Source organism: Podarcis bocagei (assembly GCF_964188305.1).
Source record: "Podarcis bocagei genome assembly, chromosome: 9".
In the NCBI taxonomy this organism is placed as follows: Eukaryota; Metazoa; Chordata; class Lepidosauria; order Squamata; family Lacertidae; genus Podarcis; species Podarcis bocagei.
Genome location: NC_138134.1, coordinates 51,233,747 through 51,252,206, shown reverse-complemented (window position 1 = coordinate 51,252,206; position 18,460 = coordinate 51,233,747). Strand labels below are relative to the sequence as shown.

The 18,460-nt window shown below is 41.8% G+C and overlaps 1 protein-coding gene across 1 annotated transcript in view; it reads right to left on the bottom strand.

Annotated features, from left to right (window-relative positions):
* Positions 1-18,460, bottom strand: part of TNIP3 (TNFAIP3 interacting protein 3) — a 64,788-nt gene that overhangs the window by 20,858 nt on the left and 25,470 nt on the right. Inside the window, exons 5-9 of the mRNA XM_081208153.1 lie at positions 17,551-17,616; positions 15,499-15,630; positions 11,827-11,934; positions 6,447-6,566; positions 1,564-1,689 (exon numbers count right to left, since the gene is read on the bottom strand). Of these exons, the coding sequence (XP_081064279.1) occupies positions 1,564-1,689; positions 6,447-6,566; positions 11,827-11,934; positions 15,499-15,630; positions 17,551-17,616 (552 nt within the window). The remainder of the gene's footprint in view (positions 1-1,563; positions 1,690-6,446; positions 6,567-11,826; positions 11,935-15,498; positions 15,631-17,550; positions 17,617-18,460) is intronic.

Genomic DNA, 18,460 nt, shown 5'->3' with positions numbered 1-18,460 from the left:
CCCCAGCCCCTTGCTTCAGAAGAGGTCCGGGGGCAGCGGGAAGCGAAGCGCTTCGCTTCCCCGCTTCCCCCGGACGTCTTTTGCAGCAAGGGGCTGCAGGGAGATCGCTATCTCCCCCCAGCCCCTTGCTTCAAAAGAGAAGACCTGCTGTCCCCGGGGCAAGCTTCGTTTTGCGAAGCAAGCCCATAGGGAAATTCGTCTTGCGAGGCAACTCGAAAACCAAAAAACCTTTCGTTTTGCGAGTTTTTCGTCTCGCGAGGCGTTCGTCTTGCGGGGTACCACTGTAATCCTATTTTGTCAACAATGCCTAGACCGATGTGGTCAAGCTCTCCTGGTCCAGGAACAGTTGTAGCTGCCACATAAGTCAGAGCTGGTAAAGGGCACTTCTAGCCACTGATACTACCTGGCCCTCCAGCAACAGAGCTGGATCCAGAAGCACACTCAACCTTCATACCTGCTCCTTCAGGAGGAGTGCAATCCTGTCGGGTGCAGGCAGTTGACTGATTTCTTGGGCACAGAGACCACTCATCCACAGTGCCCCCATCTTGCCAGGATTCAAATTCAGCTTATCATGTTTCCTCGCTAGCACTTCAAGGATACAAGGGCCTAACCTAATGAGATCCTAGCAGTACAAGGATTTCAACTTAGTCTTCCGAAATCTATTCATGGGTTGACTGTCACTTATAGCTCTTTAGGTGCAGATGATTAGCGGAGCAATCCTATGCGATATTTATATAGTAAATTGCTTCAGGATACCTTCTGGGACTTGGGTGGCGCTGTGGGTTAAACCACAGAGCCTAGGGCTTGCCGATCAGAAGGTTGGCAGTTCAAATCCCCATGACGGGGTGAGCTCCCATTGCTCAGTCTCTGCTTCTGCCCACCTAGCAGTTCGAAAGCACATCAAAATGCAAGTAAATAAATAGGTACCACTCTGGCAGGAAGGTAAACGGCGTTTCCATGCACTACTCTGGTTCGCCAGAAGCAGCTTAGTCATGCTGGCCACATGACCCGGAAGCTGTACGCCAGCTCCCTTGGCCAATAAAGTGAGATGAGCGCCGCAACCCCAGAGTCGTCCGCGACTGGACCTAATGGTCAGGGGTCCCTTTACTCTGTTTACTCTGTTGTATGCAAATAGAGCTTAGGCAAGCATATATAAGATGCAGCCTTAGTTGCGCAAATCATACAGAATAGCCAGAAAATGTTATTCTGCTTAATTCCCTTGAAACTATCTGGGATCAGAAACAAGAGATCAAAAAAAAACAACTTTGGTGCTTGTTACAAAATATTTCATGAGGCACTGCATTTTTCACAAGTCACTCCATTTAGTTAGTGTGTGTGTACAGTATTTGTGTGTGTTCAGGGTGTGGGTTTCAAATTATTCCTCATTTCATCACCAACATTACTCCAGAATGATTTCATCCCAGATGGTGACCTCATATAAAATCTGTGTCAATTAACGTAAGCCAGAATAGAACGGAAGCCAGAATTGGGTTGAATGGAAAGCGAGAAAATAAGGAGGAAATGCACATGTTTTGGCAATGATACATTTGTTTTTATTCATACCTGAGAATTTAGGGTGTCCAACTGAGACTGTATTCTCTCATTAATTCTCAGCAGTGCTTCTTTTTCTTCGTTAAGTCTCTCTCTATCAGATCTTTCCTTTTTAAAGTCTTCTTCATATATCTGAACCTACAAATGAGGATAATGTAATATATATTCAGTAGAGGTAATGCCCCAAATCTTAATTTTATAAAAGGTACAAAATAGGCAAGTCTATCCATTTACATGAAAAATGCTTTAAAAGGAAATGTCATGGTGGGTTCTGACATTTTAGTAATTAAAAAAAGTTATTTGTTCTCACAAACCTTCCCCTCTAATTTATTTATTGAATTTATATACCGCCCTATACCCAGAGATCTCACAGAATTTTACATGATTTTTATATTCGGTGTGGATATAAGAATTAATATTCAAAGAATCCATAATCACATAATTAATAACAATTAACAATCACAGAAAGATTATAGGGATTTCTGGCTTCAATTTGGTATTTTCCTATAAATTCCCTCTACTTACACAGGCTTTTAGTTCCATCCATCAAACAAAATTAAATGGTAATATACAAAGCAATCATGTACTTTTACTCAGAAGTAAGCCTCAGTGTGTTCAATGGAGCTTACTCCCAGGTAAACATGCATACAACTACAGGCTAATTCTCAGCTCTGGAGAGAGAGAAAAAGCTACTTTCCAGGACAAAGGGTTTTGGCAACTTCAAGCAGGCATGATTAGAAAATGTTTAGCAATTCAAATGACTATATTCCATTGATAAGTAATTAGTGTAAAATTTCAACTCATTTGGTGCAATTTGAATTCCATTTATGTCAATAGTAAATCACCCTTTAATTTTAGTATTCCAGGACTACACTTATTGTTTCATATATCAAGAGCAGAAAGGCTTTGATTTTTTTAAAAAGGAAAAACACAACACATCTTTAAATAACTCTGGATGGAACAAGAACAACAGCACATTGGAGAATGAGATTCTATTAAAAAAACTATCTATGCCCAACTGTGGCAAATATTTTACAAAATGTATGATTATAAGAGAGACAACTGTGGCTTGAGACAATTGCTGTCAATTTATCAGATTACACACTCACTTGCTATATATACACACTGTGTTAAGCTACACCAACTTAGGTGGCAATCTCTGAGACAGTCCAGGGCAGAGGTGGGCAAAAGATAGATTGGAACTAGATTGTTTTATCTTTGGGTTATTTGCAGTAGATTGACAAGGGTTTCCAACACCTAATTATTTAACAAGAAATTTACTTTTCCCACTCAAATAAGGTTGCTGGAATGAAGAAAGCTAGCCAGATGTGGATTTGTTTGTTAGAGGAGTGTGGGTTCAGCTCATTTCTGGTACTGAAAACAAAGTCCTATGCTTAGACTTCACTAGGAGTCGCCCTGTTCTTTTATTCTGTCTGTTGCATCTTTCCCACATAGCTATTGCTGAAGTTCCAGTAAAAAAAGAAAGCAGATTCAACAAGTCTGAAGACAGCCATGCCTGGCCCAGCACCCTCCTTTCTCCTCCCTCAAAAAACTTTCTTAGAGCAGCTGCTCTGTTTGTGCCAAGAACTGGTGGCAGAGAAGAATACACGGGGGGGGGGGGGGAGTAGGCTATATGCTGAGACCCTTCAAACCCCTGGACCCAGCAAGTGTTAAAATATAAGCCAAGGCTACTTTCCTGGTGAGGTGATCGCCTGGGAGATGGGCCATTAAGGGGAACAAAGGAAGTGGATCTGTGTGAGATGGTAAATGGGTGTGGTCCCCCAGGTCCAGGTAGTTAGAAGGACAGAGTTGAGAGCAGAGTTTGGAGAGGTGTGAACTAGAAGCAAAGCAACAAACTAGGAACAGAGAGAGATGGGGAGACAGAGCAATGTTTCATTTCTGGTTGAATCCAAGGTTACAGCTATGGGAGAAACGGGTGCTAATGCTATGAATCTCTCCATCATAGACTCAGGTTGTATATGTGTAAATGAATCATATATCCTAAAGATACATTCTCCACTGTGCCTCATTCTGAAGGAAACACAAACCCTGGAAAAGCGCCCGGATCGCCTGGAATCTTGCACTGCTCAAAGATAGGTCTACTGTTTACTTCGCTTCAGACTGTGGCTGAAAATGGGCTTCCTCACCCCTCCAAACCTGTGTTTCTTGTAAAGTGTTCCATTATGCAATGAAGGGTTCTGTCTCCTTGTAGTTGAAAGCAGAGGTTTTCAACTTTTTTTGAGTCCATGGCTCCCTTGACCAACTACATTTTTTCTGTGAGAGGGCATCATAGGAGGGAGGGAAAGAAAGAGGGACAGAGGCAAGTATTGCCCTGACCATCATTCAAGGCACCCCAGGGTACACTGGTTGAAAATCACTGGTTTAAAGGATTACAGGGGACTTGCCATTTCCCGCATTATTGGCAGGGCTGGGTGGGTGTTGGTGTTGGTTGACACAATTCCTCCTGCTATTTATTTAATGGAAGTTATATGCTACTTGATTGTAATAAAACTTCCAAACCGTTTACCAGAAATATTCAATACAATAGTTAAAACCAAGTTATTAAAAATTTTAAATAATAATAATAATAAAAATCATCAGTAAACCAAAAAGAGATTAAAAGATGACGATGTCTATGCATCTGGATAGGCTTGCATCAGTCATGATCTTTCCCCCCATGAGTATGTACTTGTAAGGAGCAAATCACTGACAGCTAGTGCATGAGTAAGTCAGGAAGACTTCAATTAAAAATCATTATGAACAACCACTTACTGGAAATGCTGATAAGTGATAACGCACCAGTGACTGTAGTCACTGGATTATCAACCCCATGAGTCATGCAGTCTATCCTGCACATTCCCAGGGAATTCTACTTGATGTGCTCAGAATCCCAGAGTTTAGAAATGCCATTTTCGGAACCTTATAGCCAAAGTTAGTCAATTCTGAATTTCAACCACAAAACAGAGACAGTGCATCCCTTACAGAGCTACCATTCCCAGCACCCTTAACAAAATACAATTCCCAGGATTCTTTGAGAGGAGAAATTTGTGCTGTGAATTGCTTTAAAAGTATAGTATTGATGTAGCTTAGGACTCCTTGGCGCTGCTGATTCATGGTTCTTCCACATTAATTCTGGAAGCAAATTAGAACTGTAGTTTCACACAGGACTGTATACTCCTGTATTCAGCAATCCTGCAATGTCCCATTGCAGATGGAAAAGTACTCAGGCACTACTGAAGTGTTAATGCAGCCTTAAAGGGAGATCAAAAACACATTTATCCAGAAGCACTTGCTTTAACCGAACCTACTCCCTAGAATAGTGTTCTTGCTCAGGAATAGAGATGCAATTGCAGTATCTGCTTTGTTTTAAAATCACCACCAACCTGGTATTTAAAAAGAGGTGAGGGTAACAGGGAAGACATTGCATAAATCACATTGGCAATAACTTCTCAAATTATTTGTAATAATTGAACGAAGAAATGACTACAGTGTGGAAGCAATTCAGGGCTGGCGAAGCCATAAAGCAAGTAGATAATCTGCTCTAGATGTTTAATTGATACTGATCAGCCAGTGGGCATACGCTATCTGCTTTTTCACACAGCTGGCTTCCATCCTGGTTCTCTTTGGGAAAGAGTAGAGTCCTTTGTGTTTGGCTAAGCTTCCTCTATTTTTGAGTCTTGGGGAATGGTTGTGACCTCTCCTACCCTTTCCATACAAACAGACACGATAAGGTAGGAGGAGGAGGGATGGGGCAGGTCCATGGACTCTGCTGTTGGTTCCCCTTATTATATCGTCCCCACAACCCTTATTATAATTACTGCAATCCTAAGACATGAAGGAGGCTTAGAAAACTAAAGGAGGTGGCGCAAAATGTCCTTATAACATGGAATTGGAACCTTCTGTCCTCCAATATGCAGTGTGAACTCCACAGCATCTCAACGGATGCATAAAATGAAATGATACAAAAAAAGACTCTAGATTTAAGTGCCCTCTGAAGTATAGGGGGAAGGGGGGAGAGGGAATGATATCCTCTGTTTTATTGTGTGTACAATCCATTATTGAACAATCAAATTCAAGGCTTTACCCTTCCACATGTGGCATGCATTACATGAGAGTAAAATCTGGCTCAGCCCTTCAAACGTGACAGGAACAAGTATTTTAGTCCACGGGCCTTCCCATCCTACACATTTGTATTTCAGCAACTGACTCTAACAGTGTCCAGAATGACAGACTTTAAACCTAAGGTTAACTGGAAAGTAACATAATTTTAAACGGATGGGTTCCTGTCTAAAAGGAAACCGGGAAGGGGGGGGGGAGAGAGAGAGACAGAGAGAGAGAGAGAGGTAGCAGCACATCTTTTCCTGAGGTTCTGCAACACTGATTAAATCAATCTTCCATTCCACAGATAATGGAGTTTATTAGAGCCAGTTGGGGACACTTTATATGCTTTTAATTTATCTGTCCACTTAGAATATTGAACTAAAGAAAAGTCTTGCACTAAGAAGAACATGATTCATGAGCAACGTGTAGTCTCACAAAAATGGGGAAAAGGCACATGGCTTCTTGATTATCCACTTCCATCGGTGTCATTTGATAGATGAGTTGAGTAGGAGTATTGCAACTAAAATAGCAGTATGAAAACAAAACGTAAATATAGATCAACCAGTTGGGGAGGATGTGTGAGCTGATCTAGCTGTTTATTATTGAAGTTTTCTAGTATAAATGGTAGTGCTACATCTGAAAACCAGACTTTATACTGAAAATGCCAACCTTCATTTATAATGTTTCCGAGCTCATCGTGGAATTCATGCACAGAATGAAATGTTCATGTTAAAACCAAGGAGTTCTACCTTTAGAATTAAATGAATTACAATGCTACTGCAATCCATTTATACCTGTTGCCTGAGAACTTCCATTTGCATTTTCATCTCTTCATGGTTGCAGTTCATATCCTGGGCATTTACAGGAGTCACATGCAAGGGGGCACTTTGATTTTTCAGGGCATCCTGAAGCGCCTGTAGCCAAAAAGGAAGAAAAGAAAAAAAGTACTTTACACATGGAGTTCACTACATAAAAATCATTGCTTTTTAAGCAGTACAATCCACATTAGCCTTTCTAACTAACATATTTATAATCCCTAGTAAAGGTTGGGGAATCTGCGTTGCAAGAGGAGTTCTCAAACTGGGGGACAGCCCCCCCATTCCTTGGAGGTGCAAAGACACCTGAAGAGAAAATGATATCTTGAATAAAGTGGCAGCTTCCACCATCCCCAACACACACAGCAAAGATATGTGTGCATCTGTGGGATCAATCCCCACCCCCAGTCCCATTATCCCAACCTAAAGGTGGTAGAATATTTAAGCACATTTATGCCACTTTAATAACTATGGCTTCCCCCAAAGAATTCTGTGACGTGTAGTTTACTCTTCAGAGAGCTATATTTTCCAGGATTCTTTGGAGGGAAAATCATGTATGCTAGTTTTTTGAGGGAGTCAAATACCTCATTTTCCAGCTTTTTAAAAAACTTGGTGTTAGATTAGTATTATTACCACAGTCCAAAGACTCCCACCAGGCTGCATTCAACTGCGTATTAGAATTTCAGCACGTTTGCCTGCAGAGCCCTTTATTGTGGTTGGGCTGGTCATGGCAGTGGAGCCCACACAACAAGGGAGTCCTATGGTGCAGTCCTATGCATGTTTACCTATGTGCAAGTCCCACTGTGTTCAATGGGACTTTCCTCCCAGTAAGTGTGTTTGGGATTGCACCCTCCATTGAGAAGGGCAAATGTTAAAAGGTTGAGAAACACTTTCGTGAGAATTTCCCCTACTAAGCACACCCTTCTATGCAATATTGGCTAAAGATTAGGCTTTAAATATGAACTAAATTGAATTTCTCCTCATCCCTATTTAGGATTGCTCTGTATTTAGAGAAGCTTTTATTTGATTTTAAAACTGGTCATAGCAGAATGCCCTGAACCAAGAAAAATCAGCAATGTGAAGTACATACATCTGCCCCTGATATGCTGACTTTAACTGATAAATAGAACACTGTGTAATTCTTTATAGCAACTATAAAAGAAAATAACTCTTACATACATATGGCCAGCATATTATATCATTAAAATCACATTAGGCAACAGTCCTATTCAGGCTGCACTTCCCTAGGTGTAAGCCCCATTGAACACACAGGACATCTGAGTGAACATGGTTAGGATTGTGCTCTAAGTTATCAGAAAACCAAACTCCTAGTCCTAGCTGGGCAGATGAGGCTCATCAACCTGGAAAGGTAGCCCATCTAGGAGAAGGAAAACTGATCTGAAACCTCTGCTGCCTTGCAGGATATCTTCAGAAGAGTAAACCCTACACAAACCTGGAGTGGGTGGTGCTTGTACGCCTCCTCCCAACAATTCCTGCAGCTAAGGTGGTGCCAAACATATTGCTCTGTTTTCCTTTTGACCACATCAGTGAGGCCAAGAGCAGGGTCTTGTCATCTGGGCAGCCCAGGGCCTCCATACACACTGCCCAGGTTTTTGTGCCCTGAATAGGTCCTGCAGCGCTGCTAACACAGCAGTTTAACTTCACCCCTGGATATATACTCCATTGCCTCTTGAGACAGACAGATGCCGACGCAGTGCAGTCCTAACTATCTAATTCCTCAAAATTAGGAGTAACTTAGAAACTGATAGCTTTTAATAAGGCATATTATTGTAGCTAATCACAAATGAGAGGAGGGCTGGAACTAAGGCAAAAAAAAACAACACCCTTACATTCTAACAAACTCAAAGTGCATTTACATTTAAGAGTTCCTCTAATTGGTTCCAAATCGTAACCTGACTTCAATATTTTTTGTTAACCATGCAGTAAATGTGCACGAGATCTCATTTGGCTTTTCTTGTTACCATGTGGCTTACACCTGTGAAGATGACAATACATTTGCGTGCTGTATTCAAGGCTCTCTTATCCAAAGATGACCTTATGTCATTTTTTCTTCTTGATGAGGGTTGTTTCCCCCACTTCCAGATCTCTCTTTTGCCATATGTTAAGCCTCCTTGCCAAGGGACGTGGGTGGAGCTGTGGTCTAAACCACAGAGCCTAGGGCTTGCCGATCAGAAGGTCGGCAGTTCGAATCCCCACGACAGGGTGAGCTCCCGTTGCTCAGTCCCTGCTCCTGCCAACCTAGCAGTTCGAAAGCAAGTCAAAGTGCAAGTAGATAAATAGGTACCATTCCGGCAGGAAGGTAAACAGTGTTTCTGTGCACTGCTCTGGTTCACCAGAAGCAGCTTAGTCATGCTGGCCTCATGACCTGGAAGCTGTCTGCAGACAAAACACCGGCTCTCTCGGCCAGTAAAGCAAGATGAGCGCCGCAACCCCAGAGTCATCTGGAACTGGACCTAACAGTCAGGGGTCCCTTTAACTTTTTAAGTCTCCTTGCCATTTGAAACATGTAATTCTTTCAGCACAATCCTGGACATCTATTTGGGAATCAGTGGGCCAGGTAAGTGTGCACAGGATTGCACATCAAGAAGTACATATAAACTTACCGGGAAGTACAAATAAACAGACATGTATAGGATTGTGCTATAAATGTATCAGTTGCCCTATGGATTCTTGCAGACATGTTTATATATCCATATAAACATAATTTTATTGTAACACTGAGTAAGTTCCTATAGCACTTCTTTAGTCAGTCACTGTAGTGGTTAGAGTCTTAAAAATTTGTAAAACCAATAAAAAATTTTATAAAAAAAAAATGAAGTGATCATATCCATAGGTAAACATCTGGGTGGAGAGGAGGCATTTAAGCTGTAAATGCTGAGGTGTTTTCTATAACTTTCCACTAGTGTGCAATGAAAAATACTGTTGGCAGTTTTGCCACCCTCAGATTCTCACAATTTATGTCATGACTCAAAAATCTTGGGTTGTAAATAACAACAATATGCTTCCTGAAAGTCATTATTTATTTGCATGCTAGCCTATGACATTTCATTTTGTTTCTCCACCTGTAATTAATTGCAGGATTCAAGTGGACCAGAGCTAACGTTTTTATTTTAATGACAGTGTATTTTTTTATGCTTGAAGTTTTGTGTTTTGTCGCTCAGCTTAAAGCTAGATAGAACTATTTTTCAGAGAAATGTGTTTCCTCAGGAAGTGTTCGTGGTTTACCAGGAGATAGGGCTAAAAGGAAATACTCTCATTGCTTTATGTAACCTCTCTTGGTGGAAATATGCTTTATGCCTCTCCAGCAATGGCCTCTATTCTTCTTTTGCAACATTTTAGAAGCTGGCTATACACCTGGAGTATCCAGCCAGGGCTGGTTTGTGTGCAAAAGCTCGGTGTGGATCTGCATGTACAAACAGCTGCTGCTTGTATGATTTTCCTTTCCCTACTCCAAGAACTGGGGTGTGATGCATAGCCCCTGTTGAATACTTTAATTCTGCCTATCATAGTTTCAAGATGGGGGGGTTGGATTTATTATTCCTGCTTTCCCTTCCCCAAACAACTTATTCTTGGTGTTCCGAGTATCTAAGTGGGTTACATGCACCTAGTTCCAGCTGCTTAAGATGCAGAGATTTGGATCCAGGCCATATTCTCCAAATAATCAAGAGAGACATACATCATCCCATTTCTCTTGTACATGAGAGAGAAAGGGTGGAAGAGACACAGGCAGGGGGAGACCATCATTTTGGCACACAGCCTCTTGAGTACAAGGCAAAAACGTACAGATAAACTATAACATACATGGGGGGCTTGCAACAAAATGTTGCAGCACTGAGTGTTCCTGTTCAGTATTCCAGTCCATATTATTTATTCCCTCACCATGCCCTAGTTTTCTGTTTGTTTTCACCCTTTCAGCAGTCATCCCACACTCCTCTTCCCTTTGGGCTTAAAAAAATTATCTGTATACTTCAAGTATACAGATAATCAGCCTCTTGTGAGAGCGCACCACCATTTGATTGCATAAGGACGGGAGTTCAGAGAACTGAGATGACTGTTAGTAGATGTGATATGATATAAACTATAAATCAGAATTTGTGGCATTCAGAAAGTAAACATAAAAAGTAGGAGCTAAGGAGATTTAGTTGCACTTTACCAAAAAGCTACAATAGGCGGCAATGTCTGGAAGGCCACAGATTCCCTACTTCTACTCTAAGATATTTACAGCATTTGTTGCATCATGCAAAATCAGTTAGAACATAAAAAGATCAGATGGATCAGCCTCTCTGAGGGGCTGAGAACATCTTGCAGCTCAGGGACCACATTCCCTTCCAGTGACTGCATGCCAGCGGTGGTCAGGGCCAGAGCCAAAAGTGGATGGGCATGACTCCTACCTTCGTTCAGTAGGCAACATTCCAGCCACACAGAAGCCACAGGTTTCTACACACACAAACACACCTTACATCTCTCCATCCCTCATCAAGGTGAGTACAATTCAAGGAAACAATACAGCCAGGCACAAGGACGCAAGGAGAATGTGGAGCATAGCCAGAGAGAAGTGTGGGGAGAGGAGACATGGTCTGGACAGTGTCCCAAGAGCCAGATATAGTGGGCAAGGGAGTTGCATTTTGGAGGTTCCCCATCTCCCCCAAACTTAAGTCCAGCATTCTGTCTCACAGAAGCCAACCAGATGTCCATGGGAACCCACAAGCAAATGCATTAGCACAACAGCTCTCTCCTGTTTGTGTGCCCCAGCATTCACATCAAGTGTGAAGCAGGGAAGTGCAGTGCAAATGGTGTTTCCTCAGAGTAAACATGCAATAATGTAGGTTGTTGTTATAATAGTCTTCACGTCACTTAGAGTGAAGGTGGGACAAACTACAAACTTGGTTCAAACATGTTTCCCCCTACCAAAAAAATACCCTCTTCCTGACCTGGTTTCTCCTTAAAAATCTCATACACAAATGCACAGCTGCTATTTGCCACTGAAGGTGTGACTTACTAAAAACAGCAGCTGAGGGAGCAAATAGCATTAGGGATCATTTTCAGTGGGGTACTGGTCTAGCCCCCATTCTGGACCAGCAGCATAATAAGGATCGGGGCCTGCATGGCTGTGTTTCTTTTAAAATAAAGACAGTCACCTTAAGCATGCTCTTTGCAAATAATGTTTTCGTGTAATTTTATTAACTTGTGTTCTCAGAAGCTATTAGTGCAGCAGGTGACAAAAAGAATGCTCACCAACTTTACAAACAGTAGCTGCCAACTGGATAAACTTCTTTATCTGAGCAGGTAAAGATTTCAAAGCAAAGAGATCAATATTCTGAAACAAGAATATCCTTACCTTGTTAAGCCGACATATTTCACGTTCATAATGAATCTTTTTTGTATTTGCTAAGGAGGCTTCTTCTTTCAGAAGTCTATTCTCTTCCTTTAGGATTGTTTTGTCTCTCTGGAATGTAAAAACACATAGATTGTTGATAAAGTGCAGATGGTTGCATTTTTTCTTGGTCTGACAGATGTGCTGTATTTTTTTTTATTATTCCAAGGAAGCGTGCCAAACTTCTCGGAAAGAAAACAGCAGCAAAACTGATGGATAGCTCATCCCAGATACACTAAAGTCTGATGAAATTCTATTGACTACCTTTTGGGCTCTCATGTGGCACATATAGGTCATAAAACTGCATGAGGTAGCTGAAGAAATATAGAGCTTACCCCTTCACATCTATAAATACCACCCTGAAGGCCTTGTTGTTGGGCGATGTGTCTGTCAAGGAGGCAGCAGAGGTCATGGTAGGAGCACTAGAGTAGCCCCACAATCCCCAGCCAAAGGAATGACTTCTTGGGGGGGGTTAATTGTATTTTATATTGAATTTGTTCCACCCTACAGTTTCAAAGCAGACAGCACTTACTGGGGGGGGGGCGGGACAAAGCAGGAGGAGATCCCCCCAGATTTATTTGAAATATTTCTGGCCACCCTTCATCATATGATTCCAGGGTAGGTTACAACATAATTAAAACAAGAACAATTCCAGACACAAAGTCCAGACAGTTAAGAGGAAGTAAAAACAGAGCATGAAAAGTTATGGGTGAATCTCACAAGTGGCTCTTCCCCAATTGTCTGCCCTTTCATGACACCAAAAATCCGCTGCTTGGGGTGGACCCCTCATTTTGCCTAATGGTAAAACTGGCTGTGCTTCAACGATAGCTTAGCCTAAGACTTTATCCAACCTGAAATGTAAACGGAATACTTCAGTTGTCTCAAAAGTCAACAGACTTCCGAGGTCAAGAGCTATAAATAAATGAAACTAACAGTCTTAGTCACTCCAGTGATACCTGCCTAACATCAAATGTGCCAGATTCTATAAGAAAAAGGGTAGTTTCACTCTGTCTGAAGGACCAATCATCTGCTAGAAAATAGATTAATAATTTGTTTTTGAAAACCAGAAAAGAGGAAGATACATTTAGATGAAGTTAGGTCAAAGGTCCGTATAATTAAAGCTATGGTTTTCCCAGTAGTGATGTATGTAAGTGAGAGCTGGACCATAAAGAAGGCTGATCGCCGAAGAATTGATGCTTTTGAATTATGGTGCTGGAGGAGACTCTTGAGAGTCCCATGGACTGCAAGAAGATCCAACCTATCCATTCTTAAGGAAATAAGCCCTGAGTGCTCACTGGAAGGACAGATCGTGAAGCTGAGACTCCAATACTTTGACCACCTCATGAGAAGAGAAGACTCCCTGGAAAAGACCCTGATGTTGGGAAAGATGGAGGGCACAAGGAGAAGGGGACGACAGAGGACGAGATGGTTGGATAGTGTTCTCAAAGCTACCAGCATGAGTTTGACCAAACTGTGGGAGGCAGTGGAAGACAGGAGTGCCTGGCGTACTCTGGTTCATGGGGTCACGAAGAGTCGGACACGACTAAACAACAAGATCATTTGTCTATATAGCCCAGTATTGCCAACTCTGGCCGACAGTGGCTTTTCAGTGTCTCAGGCAAGGGTTCTTTCCCATCATGTGCAACTTGATTTATTTTCTTACATTTATTTTCTCTTTTTCTTTCATCATGCAACCCAAGTTAACATACATGTGATTACCATGTCACCTGTCCAAGACACTGACTAGACCCAGATCTGCTTAGCTTCAGCAAGGAGATGGTTTCATGTGCCTTCAGACCACACTTGAAATAATAGAGACTAAATCTGGAACCTTCCATATACAAAGTGTGTACTCCATCAATGGACCATGATCCCTCCTAAGGCCACTGATAAATGGCTTCTCCATTGCAAATGCTTTTTCTACCTCTACTTAGTCAAAATTTTAGCATGCAGATTAGATTTTTTTATATTCTAATATTTTAATTTCACATATTTCTGAATTTATGGCCCTTGGGGAGTTATGGAGAACCCTGTTGGATCAGACCAAAGGTCCATCTAGTGCAGCATTCTGTTTGCATATGCTTATGGGAAGCGCATAAGCAGGACATGAGCACAATAGCTCTCTGATATTGGCCTACAAAAGCCTCCATATGTTTGGTTCTATGCTACTTAGAAAGCATTGGGGGGGGGAATCAGTGAGATTGCCTGTCCAGCAAAAATTCCCAGGACGTACAGAACAACTTAACATCTCCCTACTACTCCAGGATGAAAACCCAGATGTCACATACTCAGTTGCTAGATTTTGCACTCCATGATGGATATTCACTGAAGGATAGTTTGTGTCACAAACCAGACCTAAATTGAGGGCCCATATTGCAAGACCTGTACTCTCTTAAGTTTTACTTCTTATAGTTGTTTTAACTGCATGTCTATTAGTCCTTATGCTCTTACAGTTGTTTTAACTGCATGTTTTTTGTTTTTTATTTTTCTTAGCTCTTATCTGTTTATTATCAGGTTTTATTCATCCATTATCAGTGTTTAATCTCGCATTTTATTCACATGTTTTATCCTATGCTTGTTTCTTTGTCCTTATTGGCTCTTACAATTATCTGTTTAATTCCTAACCACTACTTTAGTATATGTTTTTCCTATGCTGGTCTGTGACCGTAATAAAGTTCATTATTCTTCTTCTTTGGTGAGATTGCAAAGCTCCTGTTATTAAAGAGTTGGTTGAAACTGTACCCAAGTGATAGCTCAACGTATATAAATGCATTGCTGTTGGCATTTTTCTGTCTTGAGAGACAATGGAGTGCTCCTCCAGGGATGAGGTCTGGAGAATCACAGCACCTGCTGTGGCTGCAGAGACTTGTAACTGTTTTCTCCTGAATTGTTTTTGCTGCATTGGCAGCACCAAAGTGACCTCTCTGGGGTCCAGGCCTGGGCAGTGCATATGGAGATCTGCCTCTCGGCCTCGCTGATGAGGTCCAAAGGAAAACAGGGCAATACATTTGTCACCAGCTTGGCTGCAGGGATTGCCAAAAGAAGGCATACAAAACACCATCCAACTGCCTTAGGGACTCCACTCCAGACTTAGAATCATAGAATCATAGAATCATAGAATCATAGAATCATAGAATCGTAGAGTTGGAAGAGACCACAAGGGCCATCGAGTCCAACCCCCTGCCAAGCAGGAAACACCATCAGAGCACTCCTGACATATGGTTGTCAAGCCTCTGCTTAAAGACCTCCACAGAAGGAGACTCCACCACACTCCTTGGCAGCAAATTCCACTGTCGAACAGCTCTTACTGTCAGGAAGTTCTTCCTAATTGTGTAGGGTTTACTCCTTAGCATTTTCTTCTACCAAAGAAAGGTAGTGGGTATGGATTTTTCCTCAGGGTTTACCCCCGAAACCTTTCTCATTAATGAGTATAGATGCATATATATAAATGCACATATAACATCTACAGAAGCATTTGTTCTCTTTTTCTTTGTCTAAGAGCATCACAAACTGTCAGCTAGATAACTTTTCTACTTTTTCAGTCATTTTTGAACTGCAAACACAACTTTAACTTAGACCGATGAATACTAAAATCCCCACCCCCACCCTGGTAAGAGTAAAACAACAGTTTCCTACCATTTCCTGTAGGAGGCTGTTTGAGGCCAGGGCTTCCAGCCTTCTACACTCCTGCTGCATTTGGTGCCTTTCTTTTTCCAGTTCCTTGACAGTCTTCTGCATTGTTTCCAGTTGTGCTTTCACATCTGTGACCTGCAATGTGACACAAGGATAACTGAGGTAAGATAGATCCCTTTCTTTCACCAGGATGCAGTGGCCGGGCAACACAATGGTCAACGTGGGAATGCAGGGACCACCACATGCTGTAAGATACATTTCAGGACAAATCTGTATGACTAAGCTTATGAGATTTAGAAGTCAAAAGCTGCTGAGCCTCTGAAGCTTGTGATGAGCTGTCCCATGGGGAATGATAAACCTATATAGAAAGGGGGGGGGGAGTTAGCTGTGCTGCATGAGGGGAAATCCCTGATCTAAATCTTACTTCAGGTAACTAAAAAAAGAAAAAGACAAGTCACTGATTCTAATCTTCAGACACTGGCCCACATTCCTATTGGTTATATAAAGTTAATATTAGCCAACCTTACAGGACTGTTCTACAGTGGTACCTCAGGTTAAGTTCCGGAGGTCCGTACTTAACCTGAAACTGTTCTTAACCTGAAGCACCAGTTTAGCTAATGGGGCCTCCTGTTGCCGCCGCACCGCCGGAGCACGATTTCTGTTCTTATCCTGAAGCAAAGTTCTTAACCTGAAGCACTATTTCTGGGTTAGCGGAGTCTGTAACCTGAAGCGTATGTAACCTGAAGCGTATGTAACCTGAAGCGTATGTAACCCGAGGTACCACTGTACAGATTATTGAAATGCTGTGTGCAGAGTACTTTTAAAACTTGCTAGATCACAGCTTACTAGTATTATTTTTATGTTCTAAAACACTAACCTTTTCAGACCCAGAACTCAGCTTCACCCAACTTAAACAAAGGACTAGAGCAAAGATAACCTCCTGAGCTCACAACCCCATTCATAAGCAGCAAACATTTTGGGGACGGAAATTTGGGTGGATGGGACAGCTCAGCATTAACAGCAGTATCATGGTCTTCTCTTTCTCATTACCTTTGGCAACAGCTGCAAGGCTAGCACTTTCCTTCCATAGGTCCCATTGCCATTTTCTTTTCTCCAAACTACCTGAACCTAGCATCATTTGGAGTGGCCATTTTACTGTAGTAGCCACCATCTTTTACCCCACAGTGCTCCAGGGCAACGCCAAATCCATCTGGAGCCCCTCTTGGGTGTTAAGATCAGCAGAGGCTCAGGGTGGTGGAGGCTCTGCGGCAGTCCCTAAATTGTAAAACTCACACCTCACCAAAAATGCATCTGACATCTTCACCATACAGTTTTCATTATCTGCTGAAGGTGCACATGCGATAGCAAAGGGAGTGGGGAAAGAAGACCACCACAATTAATGGTAAACAGTGCCATCTCTGAATTTCACTCCCTAACCCAGGCATAGGCAAACATCGGCCATCCAGATGCTTGGGATGACAATTCCCATCATCCCTAGCTAACAGGACCAGTGGTCAGGGATGATGGGAATTGTAGTCCCAAACATCTGGAGGGCTGGAGTTTGCCTATGCCTGCCCTAACCTGTGGTATAGTGGTTAAAAACGGTAGACTCATAATCTGGTGAACCGGGTTCGCGTCTCCGCTCCTCCACATGCAGCTGTTGGGTGACCTTGGGCCAATCACACTTCTTTGAAGTCTCTCAGCCTCACTCACCTCACAGAGTGTTTGTTGTGGGGGAGGAAGGGAAAGGAGATTGTTGGCCACTTTGAGACTCCTTAGGGTAGTGATAAAGCGGGATATCAAATCCAAACTCTTCTTCTTCTTCTTTGGTCATCAGAATTCACTATCCTCTCCAAAAGACTGCAGCAATCATCACCTCAAACCTACATCAAATGCACTTGCTAGGTTTTCAAAACCAGTATAAGTTTTTGTTCCTTGCCCAGCCTTTCTGCTACTCTACATTCCCCTTCTCAAAAATGAGACAAGACAAAACAAAACAAATTAAAAGTATAGAAAGGTAGCCTCCAGTTCTGTCACACTTAAATAGAAATTTACCTTTTTTCCATACTGCTGTTTCATTCGCCTGAACTGTTGATCCCATTGATTGTTCACTGCCAGCAGCTGAAATTATTAACTAATTGTGTTAGGTACATTATTTATTCTCACATTACAAGTGTGAAACCTGCAGTGGTCTTATATTTTAACCTTGGAACTGGCATATCATTTTAGAGATTTCATTTGCCTTATTTCCTGATTCTCAGAACAGGAATAGTGATAAAACATAAATATTTTAAATTTTAATTTAACCAAACACAAGTAATGCTCAATCAGCCATCAAATTCTTGCCTGAGAAAAAAAATTCAGAAGAAACAGAGGACGGGACTTTGGTAGATTCTTAAATGTGGGAAGTCTCAAAGCTGCTCTGAGCTGTGACCTACAGGGCCTTCCCCAACACTGGTATATCCTGAGATATGCAAGAGTCATTGGAAGAATGTGGCTTCTAAAGCATGGAAGCCTCAGGTCATTTAAAGTTTTATTGATTATATCTGCTTCCAACCTCTTAACTACACTACTTACAGCTGTTTTGTATTACTATCAAAACACTTACAATAAGATTTTGTCCCGTTTGCCTTGCATGATATATAAAGCATAGGAATGAATGCTAGGGCAAGATGAATTGGTAGTGGCAGCTGAGTCAGGCATAATAATAATAATAATAATAATAATAATAATAATAATAATAATAATAATTTATTATTTATACCCCGCCCATCTGGCTGGGTTTCCCCAGCCACTCTGGGCGGCTTCCAAAAGAATATTAAAATACTGTGATACATTAATGCTGTGGAAATGCAAATGTCAAACACAATACTTTCTGCAGGGAATTCTAAGATGAGCAGACTTCCCTCACAGCTCTGAAAGTTCACTTAGTTCACAGCAGCATGAAATGTGCTTCTTTCCCATC